Here is a 27,444-nt window from a genome sequence, read left to right as displayed (position 1 = left end):
ATTTCTCAAAGCTACAGGGATTTGACCGCTCAAGAAAACTGATTAAAGCCTATATGAACAATCCAAATTAAATTTCATGTCAAAATGATCATAACAACATTTTACCCTCTTGGCCTCTTCATTCACCAAATGCATTACATGCCACAAAGCTCTTGATTCTGACTGGATAAACTACTTCTGTGACTACACATCACGTTAACTACTTGCTTGGCAATCGTGAATATACAATTTAAGGAAGAGATAAGCGTTTATTATATATCAGCTCAGATATGGTTATAAAGACTGTGATTGGTGCAAAACAATTGTTTTAACTTGAGAAATGTGTGTTTAATGCACGTCCTTTAATTCGCATCTTCCAAACAGGGTTTGAGTTTGAGCCTGTAGGAACTTCTCGTGGGTTTTTAAGAATAGCGGATTTCAGTTTCTGTGTAAAATGTGGATATTTTCGGAGATTTTCACGCTTTGTTCTGCTAATCTGAAGCCACTCTGTTTCTAAAATGCAAGTTACCCCATATAAAGTTACCCCCTCGAGGGAAACCGACAATTGGAAATGCTAGGGCATTAAGACTAAACAGATCTACATAAATACTCTTTGTGTGTGTGTGTGTGTGTGTGCGCGCGCGTGCGTGCGCGCGCGCAGATCAAACAATCCTCTGATCCTCACCACACTGTGCACTGAATGAACTGTACTTTCGCGGGAAATATCAACTAGGCTGTTTGCATGCGCGCCGTAGTATTAGGGGTGGATATAAATAGGTTTCAAACCTTTCGACTTGTTTAGAATGTTGTTGGCGAGAAGAAGCCTCCAGCGTCTTCAGAGTGTATTATTTTCACGGTCTGAATCAATATGTTGATTTATTATTGCAATAAAGCGAATCGTTAAACAAGCAAAGTCAGACTTGCCCCCCTCCCAATGTGAGCGGTAATGGTTTGGTCCACAGTGGCGCGAAACGCCTCGCGCCCCACAGTGGAGCTTCACGAAGATCACATTGCAGCAGGCGCGAGGTTTGTGTGTCTGCCGGCTGCGTGACTGCATCTCAGCTTTTACCAGAGTGGTTGTGTAATTTTATATTTTGCGAAGAAAAGGCCTCAATTCGAGAGCGTTTATACTATTTGCATTTACGTGTGTTTATTGTGTAAGGCTTTGTTGTGTGTTAGATAACTGGGTCATTAGTTATAGACATACTTGCTCTGCACAACTGCACTTCAGACGTTTGACGAGGTTTAAGAGACGTGGACAATAGAGTTAATTCTACAGCCGGTTTACTCAGCAGAAATGAGTGGGTAAGTGTGTCTAATGTGCATTAGGTACGAGTTGTTGTATTCTGTTATTGACTACATGTTCACGTTGCAGCATTGTCAAAGAAGAAACACGCAGTGTGTCTCCTCACTGCCCCAAACCCAACGAATCTAAAGAGCCAGAAGGTACTGCAGTGGAGGAGAACACTAATGGTAGGTCAACACTGTTCACAGTGCATGGTGGCAGACCTGCCTGTGCAAGCCCATGCAGCCTCCAGTCTGATTTCAGTAATCTGCATTTTACAGAAAAAAGCATGCATGGAGAGATTGTCATTACAAAGGAGATGGAGGAGGAGGAGAAGCATTTAGTGGAGGAGGGAGAGAAGAAAGAAAGAGAAATGATGGAAGAGGTAAACTGCTTTCCCACACATCGAAAAACCATAAGGCTATGTATGCAATCCCTATAAAGTGATATTGTGTCCTTAGTCAGTATTAACATAATGGAAAAGTGATTAGAAATGTTTAGTTTTGTTACAGTGTGGGATGCTTGAGTCTCCACGTTGTCCTGTTTTGCAAAAATCTTTATTTTTACAAATTAAATATAATTTACACTGGAAGATAAGTGTCTATATTAATACTGCATGCTGTTTTGACAGGCCAGACAGTCGTGGGAGAAAGATTCTCAAGAAATGCGCTTCAGAAGACTTCAGCACCTTTTGGAGAAAAGCAACATTTACTCAAAGTTTCTGCTCACAAAGATGGAACAGCAGCAGCATGATGTGAGTATATTGATTAGAGACAGGAAAGAGCTGCCACAATAGGACGTTTGGCTGGTGAAGTGGCACGGAAGCAGATGTTTGCATGCAGAGGGCTGTGAAGAAGCAAATCGAGTGCCGCCAGTGCTCTGCACCACCTGCCCCTATTGTGAAGTTAAATAGGGTACGGTTTCTTTTAATTTAGGGCTGTAAAGATCAGGGTAGATTTAAAATCAGCCTCTTTCCTGGAAGCATTTGTGAAATCCACTTCACTATCCACCATATTTTTAACTTAGAAGGGGGTGGGAATCTATGGGTATTTCACGATTCGATTACGATTAACGATGCATCACAATGCAGTTGCAGTTGCAATGCTTTTTGTTTATAGCTGGAATCTCTGTATGTCAGTACTGCCATCTTAAAAATAGGGGTGTGAATCTTCACTGGTTTCACAATTCAGTTCAATTACGATTATTATTATCATTATCAACTCAATATCACAATGCGTCACATTCTCAGTTTTCAATATTACTGCACATAGCTACATTTGCATATACATTTTATATAAAAAATTTTTGGGTGCAAAATTAACTTTTTTTTATTATTATATAAGCACAGCAGGCTATTTTTTTTTTGAACGATAACTTATTTAAAATAAGTGTTCTTTAAGTGTCCGAAAGTTTACAGACAATAGTTGAGGATTTTTCTTTTTTTCCTCAGCATTATTGCCGTTTGATTATTACTGATGAGATCATAGACAGTGGCAGCTTTAACAGGCTGCATTCACACTAATGCACCGATCTATTTCGATATCAGATGTTTTGTCCTGCTCTGAAAACATAACTCACTTTGTGTACATCAATTTTGTATAAAAGTATTCGAAAATGCAAGTGCATTTTACCGCAGCTGCAATTGAGCTTCAGGACAACAAACACAAAGCGCACGTGAAAGTCTGTCAGTGCGTGAGTTTCATGCATCTAAGGGTGCTTTCACACTAGCACTTTTGGTGCGCACCCGGGTTCGATTGACGTCAGAGTTCGGTTCGTTTGGATGATGTGAATGCCATCTTCCAAACTCGGGTGCGCACCCATGAATCGTACCCGAGTCTGCTTAAAAAAGGTCCTCTTAAAAAAGGTTCTCTGGGTTCACACCACTGGCCTAACAGGGTTCGGACCAGGCAAGCGAAGTGTGAAAGCACCCTAATAGTACTGCATTCCAAACGGCATAATGCTAGCATATCTAAGGGTGCTTTCACACTTGGTTCCAACCATACCCCAGACCACCTTTTTTTTAAGTGGACTCTGGTACGGTTTGCGGGTGCACACCCGAGTTCGGAAGACAGCGTTCACATCATCCAAACGAACCAAACTCTGACGTCAATCGAACCCGGGTGCGCACCAAAAGTGCTAGTGTGAAAGCACCATAAAGTAAAACACGGTGGGTGGAAGCACAGACTGTTAAGCAATGTGCCCGTGTCTCACAGCGCAAATTCTGTGCAGTGAAGCCCACCGCGTCTCTAGTGCGCACACGTGCCATATGCGGGAAAAATAAACAAGCTCAGAATCGATTCTGAAATGTTCAGAATCGTTGAAGAGAGAATCACGATGCATCGGAGAAACTATTTTTTTCTCCCACCCCTAGTGAATACAGCCATTTGTAACTTGAATGTGCAAAGCTTCTGGTGTCATTCACTTGCAGTTATTTTATCTGTACAAAAACAGTCTATTTTATTTTGCTGACTGGTATTTATCCTGTTGTTTTAATTTATCGTCTTAAGCATAAGTGCACTAGTTTGTAAAGCAAATAGTTTTGCTCTTACTTCACTATTATTCTATAGTTTATTATTTACCTATAGTGGCTAATGAATCAAGTCTCACACTTCCACAGAAAATGGCTTATTTCTGCATTCAAAATTAAGGCGAATGAAAATGTAATGATTCTGTCAAGTTTTTTTTTAGTTCTTAGTGATAGAGAGTTGCAGCATGCTCTCAATATTCAGCTGTAATATTGACATGGCAATTGTGCTTGAAGTAATTCATAATTCAATTGATTTTTTTTTGTTTTTTTTAAATACAGGAAAGAATTAAAAAAGAGAGACTGGAAAAGAAAGCTACTAATCAGAAGCAAAAGGTAAGTTTGGGTTCATGCTTTATCCCATTTTTTCTCCATGTAGGAAAAAAGAGTTGTAATTCTCAAATTTCATGGTTTATTTTTCCCCCCACAGGGAAATGATAAAAAGACTGTTAAAGGTAGGATTCAAAGATTTCAATACAGGGTATTAATTGTGATCCTGTAATAATAAAATATACAAAGTAAGATGTCTGATGTTCAGTCAATTAATTCTGATCTGTTTGTTACATTTGAAGTTGAAAGAAAGAAGCGTGAAAGGGAGGAAGATTATAAAATCGCAGATGTTATGACCAAAGAGGTGAGCCTTCAATGCAGTTTGTTTTTCAATGACACCATTAATGTCTGTTATGTTACTGATGTGTATTTTTTTTGTTTTCTCTCTCTGGAAATTCTCTCAAAAGCCAAAAAACCAAAACTGGAAGAGGTGAAGTATATGCTTTGTTTATTGTGCTTTCAGACATTGTGAAGTCAGTATTATCTGTATTGAAACTATAAAATGCTGATAAAACACACCTTTGAGCTCACATTCTTTATTAATGCCAAGTTGCTACATTTCTTGGCAGCCATATACAACCTACAGTTGCACTAGTTAATAACATTTTATTAAATTACGTGTTGTTGTTGTAATATTTAATAATGTAATTATTGAGCATCGTTGTCTTAATACTGTTTTGATTTCTTTTCTGAAGAGGCTCATTCATCAGTGAAACTGGAAGCTGAGGATATAGAGAAGATGAGTGACACCAACTCTGATATTAAAGGCCGGCTGTCTGAGACTTTGCGGGAAAATAGCAAGCAGATGCTGGATCCCGAAAGAACCGTGAATGGCCAACCTGTGCCTGCACCGCAGCCCAAACTCTTCACTGGGGGTGTGATGAGGTGGTACCAGGTGGAAGGCATAGAGTGGCTAAGGGTACGTGATCAGACCTGAATGTGTAGAGGACCAGCAGAGGGCAGTATATTTATTCTCCAGTGTCTGGATTTAGAACTGGATTCAATTTTCATCTTAATATTGTGTGTATCCTCTGAACTGCCTAAAAAGGGATAACCGTACACACATCTCTTATACTTGTGAGTTGCCAAACAAGGATGTTGTGTGAATGTATTATGCTTGTATAATAGCTAATAAACGTGTCTGTCTGCTTTGCAGATGCTGTGGGAGAATGGTATCAATGGTATCCTGGCTGATGAAATGGGTCTTGGGAAAACCATACAGTGCATCGCCCATATTGCAATGATGGTTGAGAAGAAGGTCCTTGGGCCCTTCCTAGTTGTGGCTCCATTGTCCACTCTTCCAAACTGGATCTCAGAATTCAAGCGCTTCACCCCAGAGGTGTGAAACAATGACTGTTGTTCATCTTTATTGAAATGAATGCTTTGATAAATACCAGCAGTTTGAGAGGTTTCTGCAGATTGACTGACTCTTTCGTTCTTGTTTTCGATGTTTAAGGTGTCTGTCCTGCTGTATCACGGTCCACAAAAAGAGAGGATGGACCTGGTGAAGAAGATCCGTCAGGCGCAGGGTCCACTCAGGATGTGTCCTGTTGTTGTTACATCTTTTGAAATAGCCATGAGAGACAGGAAGCTTCTACAGGTAAACAGATCTGGCATTGCATTCTTTTACTCGCATACAAAATTTGTCTGGTCCCTGGTCTTGTGCACAGTTCATCTGGAAAATGGTGATTTATAACATCGAATTAAATCCTGATAAGCACAAAGCAGTTTTGAAGTGCATGAATGGAGTGTTGTCATGTTTGTCTCCTCAGCGTTTCCACTGGAACTATATGATTGTGGATGAGGGCCACAGGATTAAAAACTTGAACTGTCGGCTGGTGCAAGAACTGAAGATGCTGATGACTGACAACAAACTGCTGCTGACAGGAACCCCGCTGCAGAATAACCTGTCCGAGCTGTGGTCTCTCCTCAACTTCCTCCTTCCAGATGTGTTTGATGACCTGAAGAGGTAAGAAGGCACATGCAAAGGGAATTCATGATACTGTATAACCAAAATCTCCTCATTTTCCTTTTCTCCCCTCAGTTTTGAATCATAAGCTCTTGAAATGGCTGCCCACTGCTCCGGGGTGTGTGTTCACGGTGTGTGTTTTTGGATGGGTTAAAAAGCATCCAAAAAAAGCAGAAAATTCCGAGTATGGGTCCCCATACTTGGCTGTATGTCACATCACTTTCACTTTCCATCACCAAACGTTTTGTTTTTTCCTTTTCTCCCCTCAGTTTTGAATCATGGTTTGACATTAGCACCATCACTTCAGATGCAGAAAACATTGTGGCTAATGAGCGTGAGCAGAATATCCTTCACATGCTTCATCAGGTATCTTCACCACAATGTTTTGTAGACATTGTCCAAAATGTACATTTTAAATGGTCTTAAGTTAGATGTAAGCTGAGTATTATAAGCATTTACAATTGATCTGTTCATATTAATGTTTTCAGATCCTCACACCCTTCCTTCTGAGAAGACTGAAGTCAGACGTCACACTGGAGGTTCCACCTAAGAAAGAGATTGTAGTGTATGCCCCCCTAACCAACAAACAGGAGGCCTTTTACATGGCCATTGTTAACAAGACTATAGCAAAGCTGCTGGGTCTTGCACCAACACAAATCTTGGAAAAGAAACCAGACTTGTGCCGATATTCGGTAATGCGATACATCGCGGTAATGAATATGCACGATATTGTTATCGTGGGCACTTCTAAATACCGTGAATAATTATATATTACAAATTATTCAGAATTTGGAATGCATCTTAAGAATATTTTTCCCATCAACTGCTCAAAATGCACAACACCGCTGTATGCTGCTTGAAAGAAACATGCGCTCTGATGTAAACAGGCACGCCTGAGAAACACATGGAGGAACACGTGAGAGACGCGTTGAATGAAAGCACATTCACTCTCTGACAGCAGATGGCGCTAAATTGCAGCCCTTACCCTGTAAACCCCATTAATAAAGCAGCTGCTAATTTCTAAACCATATTTAAATCATTTTAAATAGCCATTCAGATTTGTGGATTTGCTATGGTGTTCATCACAGAGCCAAATACTTTAATATTTAGACTTAATAGGCTATTTATTTTCAAACTTTTTTTTTTTTTTAATCTGGACTACAACATGCCCTAGATATTGTTTGAAAGTGTTTTGATTCTTTATTGTTCATTCACACTTTACATTAGGGCTTCTTTAGTTAACAAACTGCCAATGAAAAATTCTTCTGAACATTCATTAATCTTAGGTATTCCAATATTTAATAACACATTGTTAGAATTGAAAGTTGCAACTGTGTTATTTAATGAGCTAACATGAAATAAGACTTGTATTTTTTTAACAAAGATTAGTAACTTCAGTAGCAAATGTAGCTATTGCTCATTGTTTAGCTGTGCATTTATTAAATGAGCACTATGCGATGTCCGAACTGATTACACTATATTTTATGTATTGCACTATATTTTATGTAAAATCATTTTCTATTTTTAAACTGTCTTAAATTCTTTTTAAGTCAATTTTTAAATAATTTTCAAAGTTCTTAAATCGCTTGTTTTATTTTTGAGGTTATTTTTCTTCATGTTTTTTTTACTTTTATGTAAAGCACTTTGAATTACCATTGTGTACAAAATGTGCTATATACATAAACTTGCCTTGTGTTAATGCATTAAACTAAGGTTAACTAATGATGTCTTATTGTAAAGTGATACCTATTGGTCTTTATAGTTCTTTCGCACTTTAATGTGTAAAACTTTTAACTTTATATATTTTTTCTGTATTGCTTTATTGTATTTAAATGTTCAGTTATTTTTGTTATAAGAAAAAAGTTATTAAACCTGTTATACTATATTATGAGCACTTTTTTTAAAACTAAATTCCAATACCGTGATAATTAATCGCAACAGGAAAATTTGATACAGACACAAACCTATTTGCAACTTTTCTTTCCATACACCATAAGAAGCCTGTTTGCACCAACACAAATCTTGGAAAAGAAACCGCAGTTATTCTGAGACCCAAAGCTCTGTGCAACTTTTCTTTCCTGACACCCGCTTGTCATGGAGAAGAAAGTTCCACAGTATTTAGTATTTACAGCCGTTCGAGTTTTGTATCTTATCAAACAGCACTAAATACAAGATGCATTAGCAGAAAAAATCATAATCAAAATCAAAACAAATAAAAAACTTAATAACACTCAAAATTTGAATAAGATATAAAATAAAACTAAAAAAAACAATAATCTGGATGAATTTATTTTTATTCACATTATTTTTACCATTATTGACACTTCCTTCAGGATGATTCAGCACCTGTGCCGCTAACATCCAGTGGCCGACCAAAGCGCAGGGCCAGGAAGGTGGTGGACTATTATGAGTCAAACACTGACTCTGTGAAAGATCTTGAGAAATACCTAGAGAAGGTTCAGAAAGAGATGGACAGTCAGGCAAGGTTTGTCTCTCTTGTTGTATTTACTAGTTTTACCTTTGCTTTAAACTCTGTGAGCTTTCTGACATGATATGGTCTCCTTAGCTCCAGCCCAGTGGTGGATGTGTCTATGCCAGTTGATGCTCAAGTCAACTTGAAACTGCAGAACATACTGATGCTGCTGAAGAGGTGCTGCAACCATGCTTACTTGATAGAGTATCCTCTGGACCCCGCCACTGGAGAATTTAAGGTACTTTTTACACATAATTTTGCATGAGTTGGAATGATCTCATCTGGTATGAAGATATTGAAAACAGAACGACTGCAATAATCATCTCAATGTTACAGATTGATGAGCAGTTAGTGGAAACATCAGGGAAGTTTCTTATCCTGGACCGAATGCTTCCTGAACTGAAGAAAAGAGGGCACAAGGTAAAGTTCACAATCTCTCATGCATACAATTTAATGATTAACCGCTCTGTGTCAAACTCCACTGTGCTTATAAGACAATTTTGCATGCATTTAACTGTTTGTATAAAAAAAAATTATCTATGGTTGCATTAAGGGCTGAAAGATTTTTAATGTTTTTGACACAAGTCTCTTATGCTCACCAAAGCTGCATTTATTTGATCAAAAACTGAAAAACAGTTATATTGTGAAGTACTAAAATGCAGTTAATATTGTTAATTGTAATTTGTTCATGTTATGGCAAAGCTGAATTTTCAACATCATTACTCCAGTCTTCAGTTCTAACATGCTGATTTGCTGCTCAAAAAACATTATTACAACAATTATAAAATCAACATTCTATAATTATGATTAAAACATTAAAAACAGCTTTTTAGTTAATAGCAACATGCTTAAGTCAGGATTCCATCACTTGTATAATGCACAATGCATCTTTCTGTATAAAAGGATATATGAATGTATGTTTTGATGGTAGCCATATCAAACACTCTTAATTACACCCACTTTTTTTTTTTTTTTTTTTTTTTAAACAGGTGCTGATTTTCAGCCAGATGACCTCCATATTAGATATTCTGATGGATTATTGTTATCTCCGTGGTTATGACTACAGCCGTCTGGATGGGTCAATGAGCTACACAGACCGAGATGAGAATGTGAGCTGCAGTTTGCTGGTTAATACAAATGGCAATCACTACATTTGATTGTTCTCATTTGACTATTGATTTTTTTTTTTTTTTTTCTTCCTCTCAATCAGATGAAGAAGTTTTCCTCTGATCCGGAGGTGTTCCTCTTCCTCCTGAGCACTCGGGCCGGTGGTCTTGGGATCAACCTCACAGCTGCCGACACAGTCATCATATTTGACAGTGACTGGGTATGAATTTAGATGTTCAACCTGTTCATATGTGACTTGTATGGAGCCCCGCACATGACATGAATATTAAAAACATCCATTGTAAACAAAAAAATAACAAAAACAATAATCTAAGTTAAACCATGGGAAAATACTTAATTTGTGGCCACTTTATTTATTTTGCTTTCAAAGCAAACCAATTTAGAGTTGAATAAAGTCTCTATTTTTTAATTTTGAATGAAAAGCCTCATTATCAGCATACATTTGATGAATTTCATCTTCAGAATCCCCAGGCGGATTTGCAGGCACAGGATCGGTGTCACCGTATTGGGCAAACGAAGCCTGTGATGGTTTACCGCCTCATTACGGCCAACACCATTGATGAGAAGATCCTGGAGAGAGCCTCTGCCAAGAGAAAGCTAGAGAAGATGGTCATTCACAAAAGTATGCAGCGGTTGCAGAAAATGCCACATTACCAACCTTTGGATTTAATGAATTTAATCAATTTGTTTTTTGCTGTGACTCTGTTGACCCCCCATATCTGTCTTGTTAGATAAGTTTAAAGGTTCTAAAGCAGAACTCAAACAGACCAAGAGCTGTGTGGATTTAAATGAGCTTGTGGAACTGCTGAAGTCCAGAGATTATGACCGGTACAGACATTCATACTGTATATCAAGAGTTTTAATCCATCACAAGGTATTGACAAATCCTGTGTTGCAAGTTGCATCACAATGACTGTTCTGATGTGATTGGTGCTGTTGCAGGGCAGTGAAAGGCACTAAAGGAAAGGTCATCAGTGATAAAGATCTGGAGATCCTGCTGGACCGTAGTGATTTAATGAGTAAGTGTCCTTCACTTCTCAGTTCTGAATGTCTTTGTAACGTGTGTAGATTCCACTGCATGGCAATTTTCATAGTGATGCTTTTACATTTTAATGCACCTTTCATATGAATCAAATCTCCCGTTTCAGATCAAGCCAAGAAGCGTGTTAAACTGGAGAAGGACGGGGTGTTTAAAGTAATGGAGACCAAAGATGACGATGGTGACATCAGTCTGTCCTGAGAACACTGACACTTGAAGTTGTCACCACTGCCTAAACTGATCAAGCAACATAAACTGGTCTAAAAGCTGCCTGCTGGTTCTACTGAAAGACTGAGATCTTTCTATTTTAGACTTTACAGTTGACCACTGCTGCTTTTAATAAGTCCATTCTTGGTTATGAGTTTTAACAAATTGAACTTTTTTTTTTTTTCATGCCATGTCAACTTTTGTTTTGGGATTAGCACAAAAAAAACAAGAATCCCACATTTTGGCTACTTTGTAAATACTGTTGTACATTTCATATGTAGCTGTCTGAAACTCTGAATAGTAATCGTACACGTAAACCGCTTCAAAGCACTTTGACCTAGAATACTGTAGAGCAAACATTCTTGTTTTATGTCATGTTTTCAAAATATAATAAATATTTCGTATACAGCATGTGATGTTTATTTAAACCGGCTATAATTTGCATTTCGAATAACTTGAGGTATTTTTTATTTTTTTTACACAATAGCTGTAGTGGTAAAAAGATCAATATATCAGTTCACTTTTGCTGCTCCCCCTCTTCTAGTTTTCTTTCTTTAGAATCACTGCAGGGAAGAAACCATGAGATTATATTTTAAATCAATTCACAAATAATACAACATGTATGCTTCCGGTCAGAAGTTTGGGGGTGGTAAGATTTTTTTTCCCTCTCTCTCTCTCTCTCTCTCTCTCACGTGCTGCAATACTGCATTTACTTGATCCAAATACTATTAAAACAATAATATAGAAACACTACAGTTTATGTACAAATAAATCCAATTCACAATTTATTTTAAAAGCTGAATTTCCAGCATCCATTACTCTCTGGTGCTTAAATGTGGAAACATTGAAACATTTCTGAAGAGATTTTTCAAAACAGCATTTAGTTTGTAAAATTAATGTCTGTCATTCGATCCATTTAATGCATTCTTGCTTCATAGCGTCAAAACAAAGAAAACAAAAGTGGGTTTGTGAAACTGACATCCACTGAGAAAGTGTCAGATTTCAGGTCACTTCATGCAGCTTCAGTGCTGCTTTAACTAGGGACAAAACAAATACTTATATGTTCAGAAATTCATAATCATTCTTCATCTCAACTTTACTTCTTGATAATATAATTTGCATCATAAATTAGGATTTAAAATAGAAAAATCTAACTATTTCACTAGTATTCATGTATTTTATGACTCATTCCATTATTGGAGGTTGAGAGCTCCTGTGTGTTTCGTTGATGGTTTGTAGTGATGTCAGTGATGGTCATGGGAGGATCAGCTGCATCCATGTGGCCCATTTTCTGTGTGATTCTGTCACTGAGGCCGAGGTAATCCTTACGCAAGTCCTCCATCTCCACTAACAGCACCTCTCTCTCTCGCTGCAGCAAACGAATGGCCTCTTTGAGCCGCTCTCCCTCCTTCGTGCTTGTCATCACCAACACCATCTTTTCTTTATGAATGCTCTCCAGCTTCTCTCTCAAGACTTGCTTGTCTTTCTTGAGCTCACTGACCATCTCCATCAAAGTCTCGCACTCTCTTCTCAAACCATCGGACTGCTGCAGACAGGCTTTCTGCTGTTCCTGCTGCTGAAGCATCTCCACTCTCTGCTTGTTGTGAATCCGTTTGGATTCATATTTCATGCTCTCCGCCTGTTGAAATGCTTTGTCTCTTTCTGTTCGGCACTTCTCCAGTTCAGCGTTCAGTTTTTCAACCATGTCCTGAATTTCCTTAACATTCTTCTTCTTGTCAGACTCTTTGGAATGAGCCGCCTGCATGAGCTCCTTGTTCTTCTCCTGAGCTTTACGTAGATGTTCTCTGAGGTTTGCAGATTCACTTTTCATGGCTGATGCCTCCTCCTCGAGTCTCTGATGAATGCTGATGTTCTTCTTGTGTTCGGCGTCCATCATCTGCAGCGTCTCTCTACACAAAGCCAGATCTCGTCCTGCTGCATCTCTTTGCTCCTCCAGATGTTTCTGCTTGGTTAGCAGCTCCTGAGACATCTGCTGAAGCTTCTTGAATGATTTTTGACAGCTCTTTTTCTCATTGAGCTCCACGTTGAGTTGGTCTTTCATGGTGTTAGCGCGTGTTTTGAGGCTCTCGTATTTCTCCATCAGTGCTTGAAGCTGTTTCATAGCAGTTTTGGTGTTAATTTTGGCTTCAGCGAGTTCCTTCTTCAAATCTTCAGAGGTTTGCTCAAACCTGGTGGTGATTTTGGTATTTTTCTGTTCTTCGCACTTCAGCTTTTCGGTAATAAGTTGGGTTTCCTTCTCCTTTTGCTTTGACGTCTCTTTAATATCCTTCAGTTCTTGTCGCTTGACCAACAACAAATGGACAAGATGTTGATTCTCCAAGTCCTTCTGTTGCAGTTGCTCCTTCACAACTTCAAAGAAGTCGAGATGTTTGCTCTTCAGAGATGAACTTTTCTCAGCTCTGCTGCTTTCTCGACCCTTTGATATTTCCTTTAAAATGACTTTGGATGGGTTTGAGGAACATTCAACAGATCTTATTGAATTAGACCTAATAAAGTAACCGAAGGGCAGATTTAAGTCTTTAGAGTTATGCTCCATCTGAAAATCATATTTTGACCCGAGGATACTCATCATAGCCTCTTCTTTTTTCAACAAATCTGCTCCTGCTAGAATTCTTCGTAGGGATTCCATCGCCTGCTCGTTAAAATCTTGATTAACATTTCCATTTGTATTTTGCAGTGAACTCTTTTGCACTTTCAAGAACCTGTTTTCAAGCGTAACTGCTGCAGCATGCTGTGATTTAGCAGGGAGTTCTTGTCCTTTCTTCCACCGACTTAAAAGCACCTCTTTGTCATTTGATTGCATTTCACTGCTGATGGCTTCTGGCTGACAGGTGCCCAACTTGTCAGGAATTGGTTTGTCACTATCCTGCTGTGTGTCTTGAATGCCATTAAGTTTACACTTGTGCATAGATCCTCTAGTCAGTTTACTGTCCAGGTCCATGTGAGTTGAGTTTCTTTGTACTGTAAGAAATTCAGGCAAGTCATTTGGACAATGCAGGCAATGGTGTTCCAGATTTATTTCTGATAAGAACTTTTTGAAATTGTTGAAATGAGCCCTTACCTTACTTGCATTACTCCCCAGGATCCAAACCGACTGCAACAGAAGCCTACTGTGCAACTCAATCCCCATTGTTCAAAACAAAATGTCTGTCACCATAGTAACAGGACCAATGCTGGCAACAGGAAAAAGACGTTATAAAAATGGTTTTGAACCAAACCAGTTCCGCTTGAATGACTGTAACGTTAGCGTCTCCAGAACAAAAGCAGCTATTACTACACTGCTGAGGTTCAACTCAAACTTGGCCAGCAGTTTTGTCAACTGGCGAGACTAGGAAACTTAATAAAATTTAAAAAAATAAAAGTATCTGATTTTAAAACAAAAAGCAAAACATATTTGACATTGGTTAGAATTGTGCAGTTTTAACTATTTATTATTATAATTTTTTGCTTTTAAACTTAACATTTTACAATACGGGTGAATTAATTTTATTATGAACTAACAATAAATATTTTATTAATATTATTATTTGCATTCGCCAGGCCAAAATTCTGAATACTTTCTGTAGGTCACGGTTTCTAAACTACGGAGCCCCGCACATGGCATGCAGGAAAAAATAGCAGGCTAAATCGTGCACACAATTTACTAATTCGTTACCTCAATGTACTAAAACGTGCACGTGATTACTATTTCGTTCACTCGATTTATAAATTGTGCGCACGATTTAGCAAATCGAGGGAACGCAATAGTAATCGTGTGCACGTTTTAGTACATTGAGGGAATGAATTAATAAATTGTGCGCATAATTTATTTTTTCTTGTATGTCATGTGCGGGGCTCCGTACTAAACTCTTCTGCTTGGCCAACAGTAAATTTCACTAAAATGCACTAAAACGACCAAAATATTTCATACATGTCTCATATTTAACATGGTCCAATGTATCATTACAGTACACAATTATTCTGTTTTCCCTTTTGTATAGATGGTAATGAATTAAAAGATTAACACCTGTGGCAGTGTTCAGCTAAATCTGTTTTGATAGCATTTCATTTGTAGATTTGTAATATATTTCAGTATCGTGTTACACTGTAGAAATATTGCGTAGTGAATTGGCCTGTAGCTACATTGAGTTTTGGTGGTGGTTGTTTCTGAGTGAGAAAAACTCTTGTAATATGAAAGATATAGTCACTGAATGCCAGTTTAGCTCACATAAACTGCTGTTGTGCTAACTTTGTGAAGTTTTGAAAAATTAATGGATCCTAGTAGTTGTAAAAAAAAAACTAATCTTGATGAAGAGATAAACATACTACAGTTTATTTCAAGTTATTCATAATACATTAAATGTAATTAACTTGAATACAAAAATTAACGTTGTTAACATAAGCTTTTTTTGCTGTCTTTATAAGCAAAAACATAACCAGTAGCTTCCTAAATAATCCTGAAGGAGCCAGAAACACCATTTTAAAATATTTTAATCATTTAAAAAATAAATTACATGCATAACCTTAAAAGACTGACAAATCAAGTCTTCTTATGAGCACCCCCTGTGTCAGAAGACTGCGCACAATGAAAGGTGCTCTGAAGTACGACAAAAGCAAATACAGTATCACATTCATACTCATCTCAAAATATTGTAAATTAAATTCTCGTGATCTACAGCTGATATTTGTACACTCATTTACATGCATGAAACTATGATACAGTTTAAAACAACACTGTACAGAAAGAGGCCCAATAGAGGGGTGTCATGGATGGATTTACAACTTCAGCATTCCTTAAAGGCTCTAAAAATACCTCACAAGAAATCCAGCAAAATGCTATTACGTTTTCACACTGAGTAACTGTGCTAGAAGGCAAAATGGAAAATGCTACGGATCATTCACTGAGAGCAGTAATTCAACCGTTAAGCACATAAGGGATTAAAGATCTAGTGTTCAAAACTTTCAGATTGTAAAACATTTGTAGTGCTTCCCTGAATAATCCCTCAAAGCAAGAGAAATCCAAAGCTGCATGCATACCTGATGATCAAACCTGAAGCATTTGTACTGATGTCCGTTACTGATACAGTGTCAGTCAGCATGTCGGGTGTATATTCACTCTTAAAAATAAAGGTGCTTCACAGCGATTCCATAGCAGAACCAATTTTGTTTCCACAAAGAACCATTCAGTCAAAGGTTCTTTAAAGAACCATCTTTTTCTTACCTTTTTATAATCTGAAGAACCTTCTTTCGCCACAAGAACCTTTTGTGAAACGGAGAGGTTCTTTATGGAACCATTCAGACAAAAAGGTTCTTCTATGGCATCGTGAAGCAGCTTTATTTTTAAGAGTGTTGGTCAGGGAAAATGATGCTGTAAACTTTGGTTAGAGTCTACATGACCAAACATCACAAAAACTACACAACATAAAAGCAGTGATTGTTCAAACACGGGGAAGATAAGGCACAGCAAACTGTCAGTTGGTCTTCAGCTTTGTAGCTTGTGTCACCTGATCTGTTAGCGTGGCTCTTATAGAGTTCACAACAGTCTGTCGGACATTTTCTTCCATGTACTGCTCAGTAAGTGGCTTCAGCACCTAGAATCAACGAGGAAGGGGAAAACAACAATGAACACTTGAATGGCGCTTGTCTGAACAAGTGGTTGCTAGGGTGTTCTGGGTGGTTGTTTACAGGTCAGAGGGTCAAATCCCTAGCATAAAGCCACAAGAAGAAGAAGATGATGCAGGCTGCTGTGAAGCGGCCTTAAACACGAGTTCTAACAGTTTGGACATTGCGTGAATCAGAGGTTAAAAAAAAAACCCAATATAAATACTGTTAAGTTTCTTGCACAGACCGATCGTTTTGTGTCTTTACACATCAATGTATCGTCACGGGACGCAGGGTTTAATTTTGATTTTTCTGTGCATGTTTTTTTTTTTTTTTCTCATAGATTCTGTGAACATTGACAAGCTTTGTAGACTGAGAGACTGCAACGGCTGAAGTTAAAAAAATCATAATTTGTGTTCTATTGAAGAAATAAAGTCACCTACATCCTGGATGCCCTGGGTGTAAGCAGATAAACATCACATTTTCATTTTTGGGTGAACTATCGCTTTAAGGTCAGGTGTGTTTCTCAAATCCTTTAAAAGGATAGGTCACGGATTACTTTTACAAAGTCTTTATGAACTTTTTAAAGCATAAAAGTCTTGGCAAAATGCACTTCCAATGGCAGGAACAGAAATCTTTTAGGTTTCTACTAATATATATATATATATGAGCTTGATGGGCCCCCGTCATCTCAAGTGCTGTCAATGAGAGGTCAAATTACTTTCTCATCTTTAGAAATTGGGGTTATGACAAGACTAGAAGGGAATGGTTTATAGAATGGGATGAACACAAAAGACGACAGGAAGCAACTGAAACAATGTGATGGATGGGATATTGTAGCATGGACCCAAGCAACATGTGGAAGAACATCCAGGAAGCATAACTCACCTGTTCCCACAGGGCCTCTGCTATGAGGTCTATCCCCACACCCACTTCTCGATACTCTCCTGAGTATCTGACATACGCCCAGGCACACAACGACATCAGCGACACCCCCATCACCAGATTGGCCAGAGCGGCGATTACCGATAGCCCAATGAAACCTGTTACTGTGGAGACCATATAGGTAACAAACATGACGGCAAACAGGGTGGCTGGAGTTCTCGCTGCATAGAAAATGTTCTTGCTTTCATTGTGTTTCACAAAATTTGTGTACACTTCATCCAGCTCCGTCTCTAACTGCTGCTTGTAGCGCTGACTGAACTCCACGCCGCCCATTTTCTTCACTGCGCTAAACTGCTGAACGGAGGTTTCCTTAAACTCTTCATGATAGCGCTGAAGGTCAACAGGGGCGATGTATGGTTTGTCACCTCCACATACCTGTGACATACACACAACAAAAATACAAGCTCAAAACCTTTTCCTAATCACCAGATGCATGTATTGCAGAAATGATTAAACCATTACAGGCATCTCTGTGTTTTGAGTTATCTAGGCCAAACCTACTATTTTAGTGCAATGGCCTTGTTATTTTCAGTTATATAGGCTAGCTCATCTCACATCACGCTTCTGCTATATTTAAAGAGAACTGAGGTCCCTCTCCATTCATGATCCATTTAGAAATTAAAGAACCTTCATATGCAGGATGCATTTTTCTCACACTTCTTCCAATTGGTCTATAAGCAAGTTTCTGTCAAACAGATGAAAAAACTAGCAGCTCAAGGTAACTCTACCTGCTCCATGGTTCTGTTATAAGTGTCTTTCGCTCCAGCGACAGCTGTCAGGTTGTTCGCTTCAGCAGTTGCCTGAGTAAAAGAGGCACAGTGGGCATTTAAAACTAAGTTTGAGTTCAGAAAAATTAACTAAAAAATAAAATTTACACTTACTCAGCAAGGACAAAGTGACAGTAAAGACATGTAAAATGTTACTAAAAAATATTCTCAATAATGCTGCTCTTTGAACTTTCTATTCAAAAGAATCATGAAAAACATTGATCAGTTTCCACAAACATTAAGCTGCACAACACTGTAGGTGACATTAAAGATTGAGAGCAACATACCTGCAACATGGATTTAGGGTGAGAGTGATTTCTGAAGGATCGTGTGACACTTAAGACTGGAGTAATGATGCTGAAAAATGTGGCTTTGCATCACTGGAATAAAATACATTCAAATAGAAAACATTATTGTTATAGTCATTTTAAATGTGTCACTATATGTAACATCAAACACTTAAAACAACATAACATAAACATGAACAACACTGTAGGTGACATTAAAGATTGAGAGCAACATACCTGCAACATGGATTTAGGATGTGGAAGCTCCTCCCCTTGATAGATTTTAATATACGCCTACAAACAAGGAAAATAAACATTTGTCTTATACTGGATGTTCATAAAGCAGAAAATGTTCTGGATATACAATCTGATTGGATGAGCCATGTTCAATGACACTATTAAAAGCACAACAGTGATCTTACAACAGCTCAACTCTACATTAATGTTGCTTGACAACTGTAAAAAGACAACTGACATGAATGTTCGGTGGGATGATGCTCATATTTTCTGTATGTGTTTTTATGCAGCCAGCTTAAGGTATTTTCAGGATGTTTATGACAAATGATAAGCCAGTGTAGTATTCAATCCGTTATAAAACACACAAAGAGTGCATCAACTTCAAAATCAACATTAGATCACAATCAGAAGTTATTACAAGTACTCGATGATGGTGTAAAGTCTTACAAAGCTATTATTATCAGAGCATGTAAGCGTCACGCGAGGGTAGCATCATTTTACCTAGTACTGCTGTACTACACCATGTTACAGGAGTAAGTACTGTATCGAAATGTTCTGTTATTTAAGCGGACTTTGCTTTTAATTTTCAGTGGCCAAGATTTTGGTGCAACACTTGTAACTGATTTAATGAAATAGAAGTTTATTGCTTTAGTATCAATAAAGACTCTCATCCTTTGCTGCACAAACCTCAAGGAACACTTTAACAGAGCCTCTTTAGTTTCAATCCTGACACAATTAACGCCTGATCTGATTTGTGTTTACAGCTGTTCCTGCAGCTCAACTGATCAAATCTGACCTTGAAGTACTCCAGCAGGTCTCTGCACGTGACTTTAGCTCCACCGATCTCTTTCTCTACCAGGTTCTCTGGTGCCAGCAATAAAGGCACTAGATCCTGCAGCTCCTTCTTGAATTCATCATCAATGTCTGCACAAAACAAGTTTATGATGAGCCTAGAGTTGAAATGTGCGTGCGCGTGTCTGTGTCTGAGAGAAATCCGTACTGACCTCTCAGTCTGCCATCAAAGTAAGGGTTGGTGGCCACCTTCAGACCTGGATGTGGCAGCAGAAAGCAGTCTATGCTGGAGAAACAGCTGTGAATATGCTTCCTAACATTCTGTAGCTCTTCGTGTTGATTCTGCTTCACCTACAGAGAACAAATAAAACGTAACTCACACTCCGCTCAACATGCTGAAGCCGTCTTCATCTGCGCTTCATCTCACCTGTAGTCTCCGGTCCAAGAAGCAATTCCCTCCTTTAAGCCCATATCCATGCTCGTAGGGGTAACACCAGTCTCTGATCAGAAACAATAGTTTCTGGAAGACAGTAAAGAAGAAACGTGAAGATAAAGGTTTATTCCCACAATTAGAAAAACAACAACAACAAAAAAAAATTCAAACAGAATGCTTCTCAATGAACTCAATGATTGCTCATATGCCCAGTTTATTCAGGAAATAGCTCATTTATTTTCTATCAGAGAATAAAGAAAATGATCCCTCAGAATTAACAGTATTTCAAAAACAATAAAAAAAAAAAATCTTTTATGGCCACTGGTATGATTGTTTCATCACATTATACTTTACAAAAACTATTAAAAAAAAAAAATCTTTTATGGCCACAAAGTCTGTATTTGACCAAAAAACAGTAATGTTATTAAATATTATTAATTTAAGTGTTTTATTTTATTTATATTTACTAATAAAAATATATATATATATATTTTACTAATAAAATAAAATGTGGCACATGATCATTCAGAAATTATTCTAATATGATGATGTGCTGCTCTAGAAACATTTATTTTTATTATCAAAGTTGAAAACAGTTGTAGTGCTTATATTTTTGAGGGAAAACATCTTTCCCAGAATTCTTTAAGGAATAAAACATTAAAAAGAACAGCATTTGCTGGAAACAGAAATCTTTTGTAATATTAAATGTCTTTACAGTCCCTTTTGATCAATTTAATAAATGAAACTTTGAATACAACTTTTTTTTTGTTGTTGAAAAACTGAAAAAAACTTTTCACAAATAATAATAATAATAATAATAATAATACACACAGAGGATATCAAAATTAGAGAACAACCTACAATTTCATAAAAAAAAAACACACTTCATAGCACAATCTGAAGCAAACCAAAAATGAAGGGAAGGGCATATTAAGCATATTTCATAAATTAATTGTGTTCTGAAGCACAGTATAAAACACCTAAATGAGATATTTGAATATTAGAAAACACTTACAGATGCCTCCAAGCTACTGGTGTTAATCTGGCACCTGGTGCTAATTTCCTTAATTATCTGGCAATGCCTATTTAACTGAAAGAATTTCTCTAATATTCACTGAGATTGCAGGCCGCTCTAAGATGACTGAAAGCCTGCGACAGGAGGTGGTGCAGATGAAGGCTAAAGGGATGACCCTTTCAGCCATTGCAAGAGAAGTTGGTCATTCCAAATCTGTGATTTCTAGAAAATTGCAGCTTTACAATGACACTAATACAAGTCCCACAAAAAGCTGGTCGTCCACATAAGATAAATGCACGAGAGGACAGGATAACACGGAGATTCTCAATGTGGAATCGGTTCAACACTGCAGCTGGAATTGCTTGTCAGTTCAGCACTGAACAGGGTATGGATCTGTCTCGAAACGTTTAAGTGAAGTCAAACTGAAAGCGCACTATGCAGTGACCAAGCTTCAAAAGGCTAGACACAGCTTTGCTGAGGTGCATGTTGTGTGGAGAGAGAAGAACTGATCCAAAGTTCACTTTAGTGATGAGAGCAAGTTTAATTTATGTGGGTCTGATGGGAAACATTTTGTTTGAACCCTGAGTGCATAAAGAAGTCAGTGAAAGGTGGAGGAGGAAGTGTCATGTTTTGGGGGATTTTTTCTACAGTAGAAGTTGGGCCTCCTATACAGATACATGGCAGGGTATTGAAAATGAAAACCCGATTAAAAATCTCTGGAAAATCCTTGGTGACAAAGTTAAGGCTAACAAACCAACTACAGCTTCCAAACTATGGAAGAGAGTGGAAGAGTGGACCAAGATCACACAGTGATTCAGTGTATGTCTGAATTTATACATTTTTGTTAAAAGTCAGTATTTGCCCCACCCAGAATTGTTTTATATACATATTGAGGGGATATTTTTTTTAGCAATATAAAACACAGCAATACAACCCATCAAAACAAATGCTCTGATTCTTCAGTAATGGCTGTGAATTGGAAATGATCAGCTTTTCTACCTGAAATGGTTTCTCATAGATTTCCTCCATTGCAAGTCGACCATATTCTGTGAAAAGCTATAAAAGATGCATGATGTTACTGTCCCACACACACTATTAACATCAACTGACAATGTACACCAACAAAGAAAGCTGCTACCTGGAGATGCTGCAAATCATCTTCTTGGATATTCTGAGAGAGATTATAAACCTAAAACAAACAAGATTTTTTGGTCACTTAATATGCTAATATGATTATTTAACCCCCACTAATGTGCCTCAACACACCTGCACAGAGCTGGTCATGGTGCTCAGAGCAAAAACTGTGGCACAGTCTTTGATGGTGGACTGACTGTCAAAGGCTCCCTGAGTGTCCACCAGCAGAACAGCCACTTCAGACACACAGAGGTTAGATTTATCACACAGTCAACATATTTTTACAGTGACATAATACACGTCTTCAAGTGAACGGCCATCCACCTTAGTTCCATCTTTCTTTTCCACAACAAACACCTCACTCCAGGCCAGGATTCCTGTAGTCTCTCTCTCACAGCCTCCCCTCCAGGAGAAACCAGTCAGCGGCTCATCGTCTCCTCCCGTCCATGACTCAGATGACTACAAAGACACACAGACAAAGGACAATGTCATGTGAATGTCCTGAAATGTACCTAATAAAGCATGTATGCACATATCTATGTGACCTAGCTGGTTTTAAACATGCAGGACGCAGTCCACAAGTTAAGACATGTCAGTGATAGGAGTCATCAGGAACCTGTTCTCAGGAACGATAATTCAGATAATTCACTTACTTTTAACAGATGTGTGAGATAGTTTTACGGTCCTTACAAAAAATTTACAATAAAACATAAAAGACGTGTAGTTTTACGGTCCTCACAAAAAAGGCACAATACTTTCTTTTTAAATTTAGCTGTTATTTTGTATATTGTTAGAGTGTTTATAGCTGTTGTAAAAACAGGGAAAACACACAAAAAAAGAACTCTAACTAAAAAAAACAAAAAAACAAACACACACACACACTATAACAAATATACAAACATATATTAATACACACACACACACACACACACGGTAACAATTTTGCAACCATATATTAATATTATAATGTTCTTGATTTTCTGTAAAAAATAAAATAAAATAAAAAAAAAATAAAAAATGCCTGTACTAGTCATTGTATGTTCCCTGTACATTGGGGGAAGAAAATATATTTATAACCATTTGCTTAGTAAAAGACTGACTTTGCACCTAAACAATAAAATGTGTAATTTTTCTCAACATGTGAAATAGAGAAACTTAAAATGGGGATAGAAGTACTTTCTACTATCTAATTAGGATCTACATTAATGACAGATCAATGAATTTACTCAGTTAAGATCAACACAATTTTCTCATCAATTCTCGAAATAAATGTTTTGAGGACCGTTGAAAAATATTTAGAAACCGAACAGGAACTAAATAAGAAATATAAGCTTTTAAAATACGACTAAAGTGAATTAAAAGAAGTTTAAAAATGGAGAAAAAAAGAATAAAATGTGAGTAGTTACATCACACTAAAAACAATTCAGTTCAATACAATTTTTCAGCTACTCATACACTTAGATTAGTAGAAGGGGGTTCGTTCTAACCTGATTACGCATGTAACGCAGCATAAAGTCCAGCAGGAAGGACTTTCCCTTGCGGAAGGCGCCAGCTACAGACACCACAACCACGTTGAGATCCTTCACATGTTCCTGCATCAGGATTTTTTCCAACGCAGCAGCATCCAACTCAAACTTATGATCGTCCTCGTTGGTGATTACAATTTGGATGGGGTGAGCCCCCTCAGGAGCCGAGTCCTCCTCCGGCTCAAGCTCTTCCTCTACAGCACACGGTGCCACTCCATTAGTATCAGAGCTGCGCTGGGCCTCCAGGGAGCTCTTCACCTCAACGGGGCGGCACAATGGGACATCTTCCACACCGGTCACATCTGTAGTAGGGAAAAAACAGGGTTATTATCATTAACTACAACTATTAAAAACATTTTGTTAACTGCAATAAAGCTACAATAAAATAAAATATAAATATTAGATGGAAAAATTAAAAATTTCACATTTTAATTTCTATTTAGTTTAAGTTGAAGCACTAAAATTACTAACTGAAAAAATAAAACTGAACCAAAATTAATATGGAAATAAATTAAATTTAAATAGTAAGCACATAAGTAGCAGATAAATTACTAAAAATATACACATTAAATATATTTATATATTTAAAATATAAAAATAAAAGCTATTTCAAAATATTAATAAAACTATAACATTCTATATAACAAATAATACTAAAATAACACTGGCAATTTGTACATTTAAATAATTTTAAAAACGATATATATTGTTGCAGCTTCAGCATCTGTCACGGTGTCCTCTTTTGTTGTGCAATACTGGCCAAAACAGCCCCCCAAAAAAAGCATAGATGAGAAGAATCCACGCACTGAGACCCAGTCCTTGATGATCAGACATGGGTTTTCTGACGTTTGCAGCTTTGCTTTTTAGCACTTCACTAGCAGCTCATTACTGCGGTCACTTTCTATTCCAGGAGTGTGGGTCTCTGTTTTAACCCCATGCACTTTATCCATGAGCTGCGATAAGCCTAGATCCCTTCGGCCACAGGGCTAAATTTGGTAATTTTTGTCCTCGGGTTAAGACACATGTAACACAAAACAAACACCCTCTCTCCCCTTCGCTGTAGTCTCCTCAGGCTCACGGCCAGCCGAGCAGAGCCCCTGGAACAGAGTCAAGCAGTGTCAGTGTGAGCAAACACACACCAAGGACACACTGGGGAGGGGACAGTCCATGCAAAACTGCTGAAAGTACAAGTCAATTCAGATTTGTGACGCTCTCAAGTCGGCCAGACTAAATAATCGGCTAATAGCATGAATGAACATGCAAATATGCTGTTAAATTCTTGAACTCTCAAGGGGGCTAAATATTTAATGTCAAAGGGATTCGGCTCACAAAACAACAACAACAACAACAAAAAAACATTAGGAGAAATCCCTGCATTATGAGCAAACACATGAATAAAAATGAAAACATGACACTGCAACGCCAAAGTCTTCCAGGTTTGAAATATTTCTGACAAAAAAGAACGAGTGCGAATCAATAAATTATGAATAGTTTACTGCCATTGTGTGAATAATATGTAACCATGCAATCCATAAAAAAGTAACTGTAATCTGATTACGACCGTTTTAAAACGTACTTAATTAAAAGCTGGAATCTGATTACTTAATCCAGATTACATGCATTCAGTTACTTCCCAGCACTGTTTATCCATTTATATAGAAACTTGAGTGATATATTAAAACATTAATTAACATAGCTTGACTATGTAATGTAGTGGAACGGAGCTTGTGTGATGTTACTAGACTCATAAAGGGGGAAATATGAAAAGAGAAGTGATACAAAATACTATAATATTAAATTACAATATACTTTATAGTAAACTATAACTTTAAATAAACCTGTTCCTTATGCCAGGACATAAAATGATACAGGATATCAAGACAATAAGGTTGCATTTGTTAGGTAATGTATTAGCTAATATGAACAATATATTTATATTAATCATTTTTTCATAATTTCATTTAAGTTAATAAAGACATAGTTGTGCATTGCTGTTATTTACAGTGCTAATGCTAACAAACACTAAAATAAATACAAAAATAATATTTGAAACATGTACCACGAAATGTTTGCTCTGAATAATTCCAAAGTACAATTGTTGATATCTTTACAAAATAATACCAGGTAAGCTATACATTGTTATAAGCCATTTAAAGGCCCAATATTCATTGATGTGGACCATAAACTCAGATACATAACTTCAGACAGACAAGACATACAAATCAGACACGAACATCTGCTCATGTCTTATCAGATCATAAACTGACTGACATATTTGCACAGAAAAAAGATAACTTGATATAATTGTCCTTCCCACTTCAACATCACCACATGTTGGTTTAATGTACACAGCCGAGCCCTAAGTAAAAGTAAATTTACATGGCAAATTACCCTGGTAAGTTCTGAGACTAAACACACAGGACATCAGCCATCACCCTAAAGCTAAAGAGAGCATGCGAGAGGCACAATGAATGTATTCGCCAAAGTTTCATTAGTTCCAGTGGCGCGCGAGATCTTTGAAGACCGGACCGCGCGCTCGCGCACGTGCACGAGCTCGTCAATCACACAGCAGCTGGAGAACTCAGCGAAAAACAGAAGAACTTACAAATACACTTCCACTAACGAGTCTCCATAGTATTGGAGTTTAATGCTTAACGCATACTGAACGACCACGACGAGACAGCGAGAAATTAAGAAAGACTGGCTCCAAAGTTTGCTAATTAAGCCATCTAATAATAGCAAGCATAAAAATAACGTAAGAACCCGCCGAGACTCCGCCGTTTCGCGATAAACATGCACCGGGAGTGGACATACCACGCATAAAACCGTTATGGTCTCACTGACAGGTTCTTCAACTCTCACGCGGCTCTCAACGCCAGCGACGCGCGTCAACAAGCGCGGAAGGTCTGGAAAACTATTTCAGATCCGCTTTCTGGCGCGAACTGATTCACACCTGCTCAAGTTCGACCGTCCCCAGATAAAACACGAGTTCACGTCCCGTTTACTTTACTTTTAACCGCTCATTAAAAGCAAGAAACTAACGCAAACTAACAAACGGGCACCGGGAAACCAGAATAAGTTTGTGAAGAACGGCTTCCCGATGTTACACGACATGAAATGAGGCTGTCACCTTCAGCAAAGTTGTAGCATTTCGGTTTCGTCGCGGAGAAACGCCGATTCCTCGGTCCGCCGTCTTCCGCCATCTTGGATCTGCTCAAACTTCGCTGCGTGACGTCGCGCAGCCCCAGTTTCCCTCAGACCGCACTGAACAGGTCCACTTAATGCACTCAGTCAGAGATGTCTGGGAAACAAGATGGGTTTGTCAGTGTGGATGACAAAATAAGAAGGAGAACAGCTCGTACTAGAAAATATCATATAAGGAATGCATATAATGCATTTTTATGTCACTAATCAAAAAAGTCATCAAATTTGTTTGGCACTGACCGTGCGACTTTATTCAGACGGTCAGATTTTTCCACTGAAGGACAAGACGCTCTTTGGAACTCTTTGGAGAGAACGGTCTTCACGTTTTTACACAAATTTGTGGAGTTCAAAAAAAAAAAAAAAAAAAAAACCAAGACAAAGAAAGAAAACATTATAGTTGTCTCAGACTTATGCCATTTTCTCCGAGAAACTAAAAGAAAAAGAGGTGTGCAGATTTAAAGGAGGATCTCTCAGAGGCACCGCATATCTAGGACTGGTCTATTTTTAGACTGACACATTTAAAATCCATTTGCATGTGTTGCCCGTTTTATAACCCTCCAGGTCAGAAT

General features: G+C 37.8%; 3 protein-coding genes across 4 annotated transcripts; 1 reads left to right on the top strand and 2 right to left on the bottom strand.

Annotated features, from left to right (window-relative positions):
- Positions 1-974: 974 nt before the first annotated feature.
- Positions 975-11,342, top strand: LOC109069741 (helicase, lymphoid specific). Its single transcript, XM_042768524.1, has 24 exons — positions 975-1,284; positions 1,355-1,452; positions 1,546-1,649; positions 1,896-2,018; positions 4,071-4,124; positions 4,219-4,243; positions 4,361-4,422; positions 4,510-4,548; positions 4,813-5,037; positions 5,275-5,457; positions 5,575-5,718; positions 5,891-6,087; positions 6,357-6,453; positions 6,576-6,731; positions 7,944-7,949; positions 8,421-8,572; positions 8,654-8,798; positions 8,897-8,980; positions 9,550-9,669; positions 9,771-9,887; positions 10,151-10,310; positions 10,420-10,516; positions 10,631-10,707; positions 10,837-11,342. The coding sequence occupies exons 1-24, from the start codon at positions 1,277-1,279 to the stop codon at positions 10,926-10,928; spliced, it is 2,565 nt and encodes an 854-aa protein (XP_042624458.1). The 5' UTR covers positions 975-1,276; the 3' UTR covers positions 10,929-11,342.
- A 278-nt stretch (positions 11,343-11,620) lies between these two features.
- Positions 11,621-14,417, bottom strand: LOC122147190 (coiled-coil domain-containing protein 110-like). The gene is made up of 2 exons (XM_042768523.1): positions 14,017-14,417; positions 11,621-13,916 (listed from the first exon to the last, which is right to left on the bottom strand). Exon 2 carries the CDS (start codon positions 13,894-13,896, stop codon positions 12,097-12,099), a length of 1,800 nt encoding a protein of 599 aa, XP_042624457.1. The 5' UTR covers positions 13,897-13,916; positions 14,017-14,417; the 3' UTR covers positions 11,621-12,096.
- A 990-nt stretch (positions 14,418-15,407) lies between these two features.
- LOC109069771 (atlastin-2-like) lies at positions 15,408-27,313 on the bottom strand. 2 transcript variants are annotated; one of them, XM_042768520.1, is made up of 14 exons: positions 27,116-27,313; positions 26,802-26,972; positions 23,633-23,973; positions 22,470-22,604; positions 22,278-22,382; positions 22,150-22,200; positions 22,011-22,067; positions 19,991-20,083; positions 19,776-19,914; positions 19,568-19,695; positions 18,772-18,828; positions 18,209-18,280; positions 17,424-17,855; positions 15,408-16,525 (listed from the first exon to the last, which is right to left on the bottom strand). In XM_042768520.1, the coding sequence occupies exons 2-14, from the start codon at positions 26,872-26,874 to the stop codon at positions 16,406-16,408; spliced, it is 1,803 nt and encodes a 600-aa protein (XP_042624454.1). In that variant the 5' UTR covers positions 26,875-26,972; positions 27,116-27,313; the 3' UTR covers positions 15,408-16,405. The 2 variants fall into 2 exon arrangements, with proteins under 2 accessions (XP_042624454.1, XP_042624456.1); XM_042768522.1 differs by lacking the exons at positions 26,802-26,972; positions 27,116-27,313 and adding an exon at positions 26,486-26,623.
- Positions 27,314-27,444: the final 131 nt, after the last annotated feature.

This window comes from Cyprinus carpio, chromosome A13 (assembly GCF_018340385.1).
Source record: "Cyprinus carpio isolate SPL01 chromosome A13, ASM1834038v1, whole genome shotgun sequence".
Taxonomy (NCBI): Eukaryota; Metazoa; Chordata; class Actinopteri; order Cypriniformes; family Cyprinidae; genus Cyprinus; species Cyprinus carpio.
This window is presented reverse-complemented; position numbering and strand designations above follow the sequence as displayed.

Excerpts from the sequence above, each read along its gene's own strand:
- LOC109069741 (XM_042768524.1), top strand. Across the intron at positions 1,650-1,895 it reads AAAGAGAAATGATGGAAGAG|GCCAGACAGTCGTGGGAGAA; the intron begins GTAAACTGCTTT and ends CTGTTTTGACAG. Across the intron at positions 4,423-4,509 it reads CAGATGTTATGACCAAAGAG|GAAATTCTCTCAAAAGCCAA; the intron begins GTGAGCCTTCAA and ends TTTCTCTCTCTG.
- LOC122147190 (XM_042768523.1), bottom strand. The coding sequence starts at position 13,896 with ATGGACCTGGACAGTAAACTGACTAGAGGATCTATGCACAAGTGTAAA.
- LOC109069771 (XM_042768520.1), bottom strand. The coding sequence starts at position 26,874 with ATGGCGGAAGACGGCGGACCGAGGAATCGGCGTTTCTCCGCGACGAAA. Across the intron at positions 19,696-19,775 it reads CTTTGATGGCAGACTGAGAG|ACATTGATGATGAATTCAAG; the intron begins GTCAGTACGGAT and ends TGTTTTGTGCAG. Across the intron at positions 16,526-17,423 it reads CAGAGGCCCTGTGGGAACAG|GTGCTGAAGCCACTTACTGA; the intron begins GTGAGTTATGCT and ends CGTTGATTCTAG.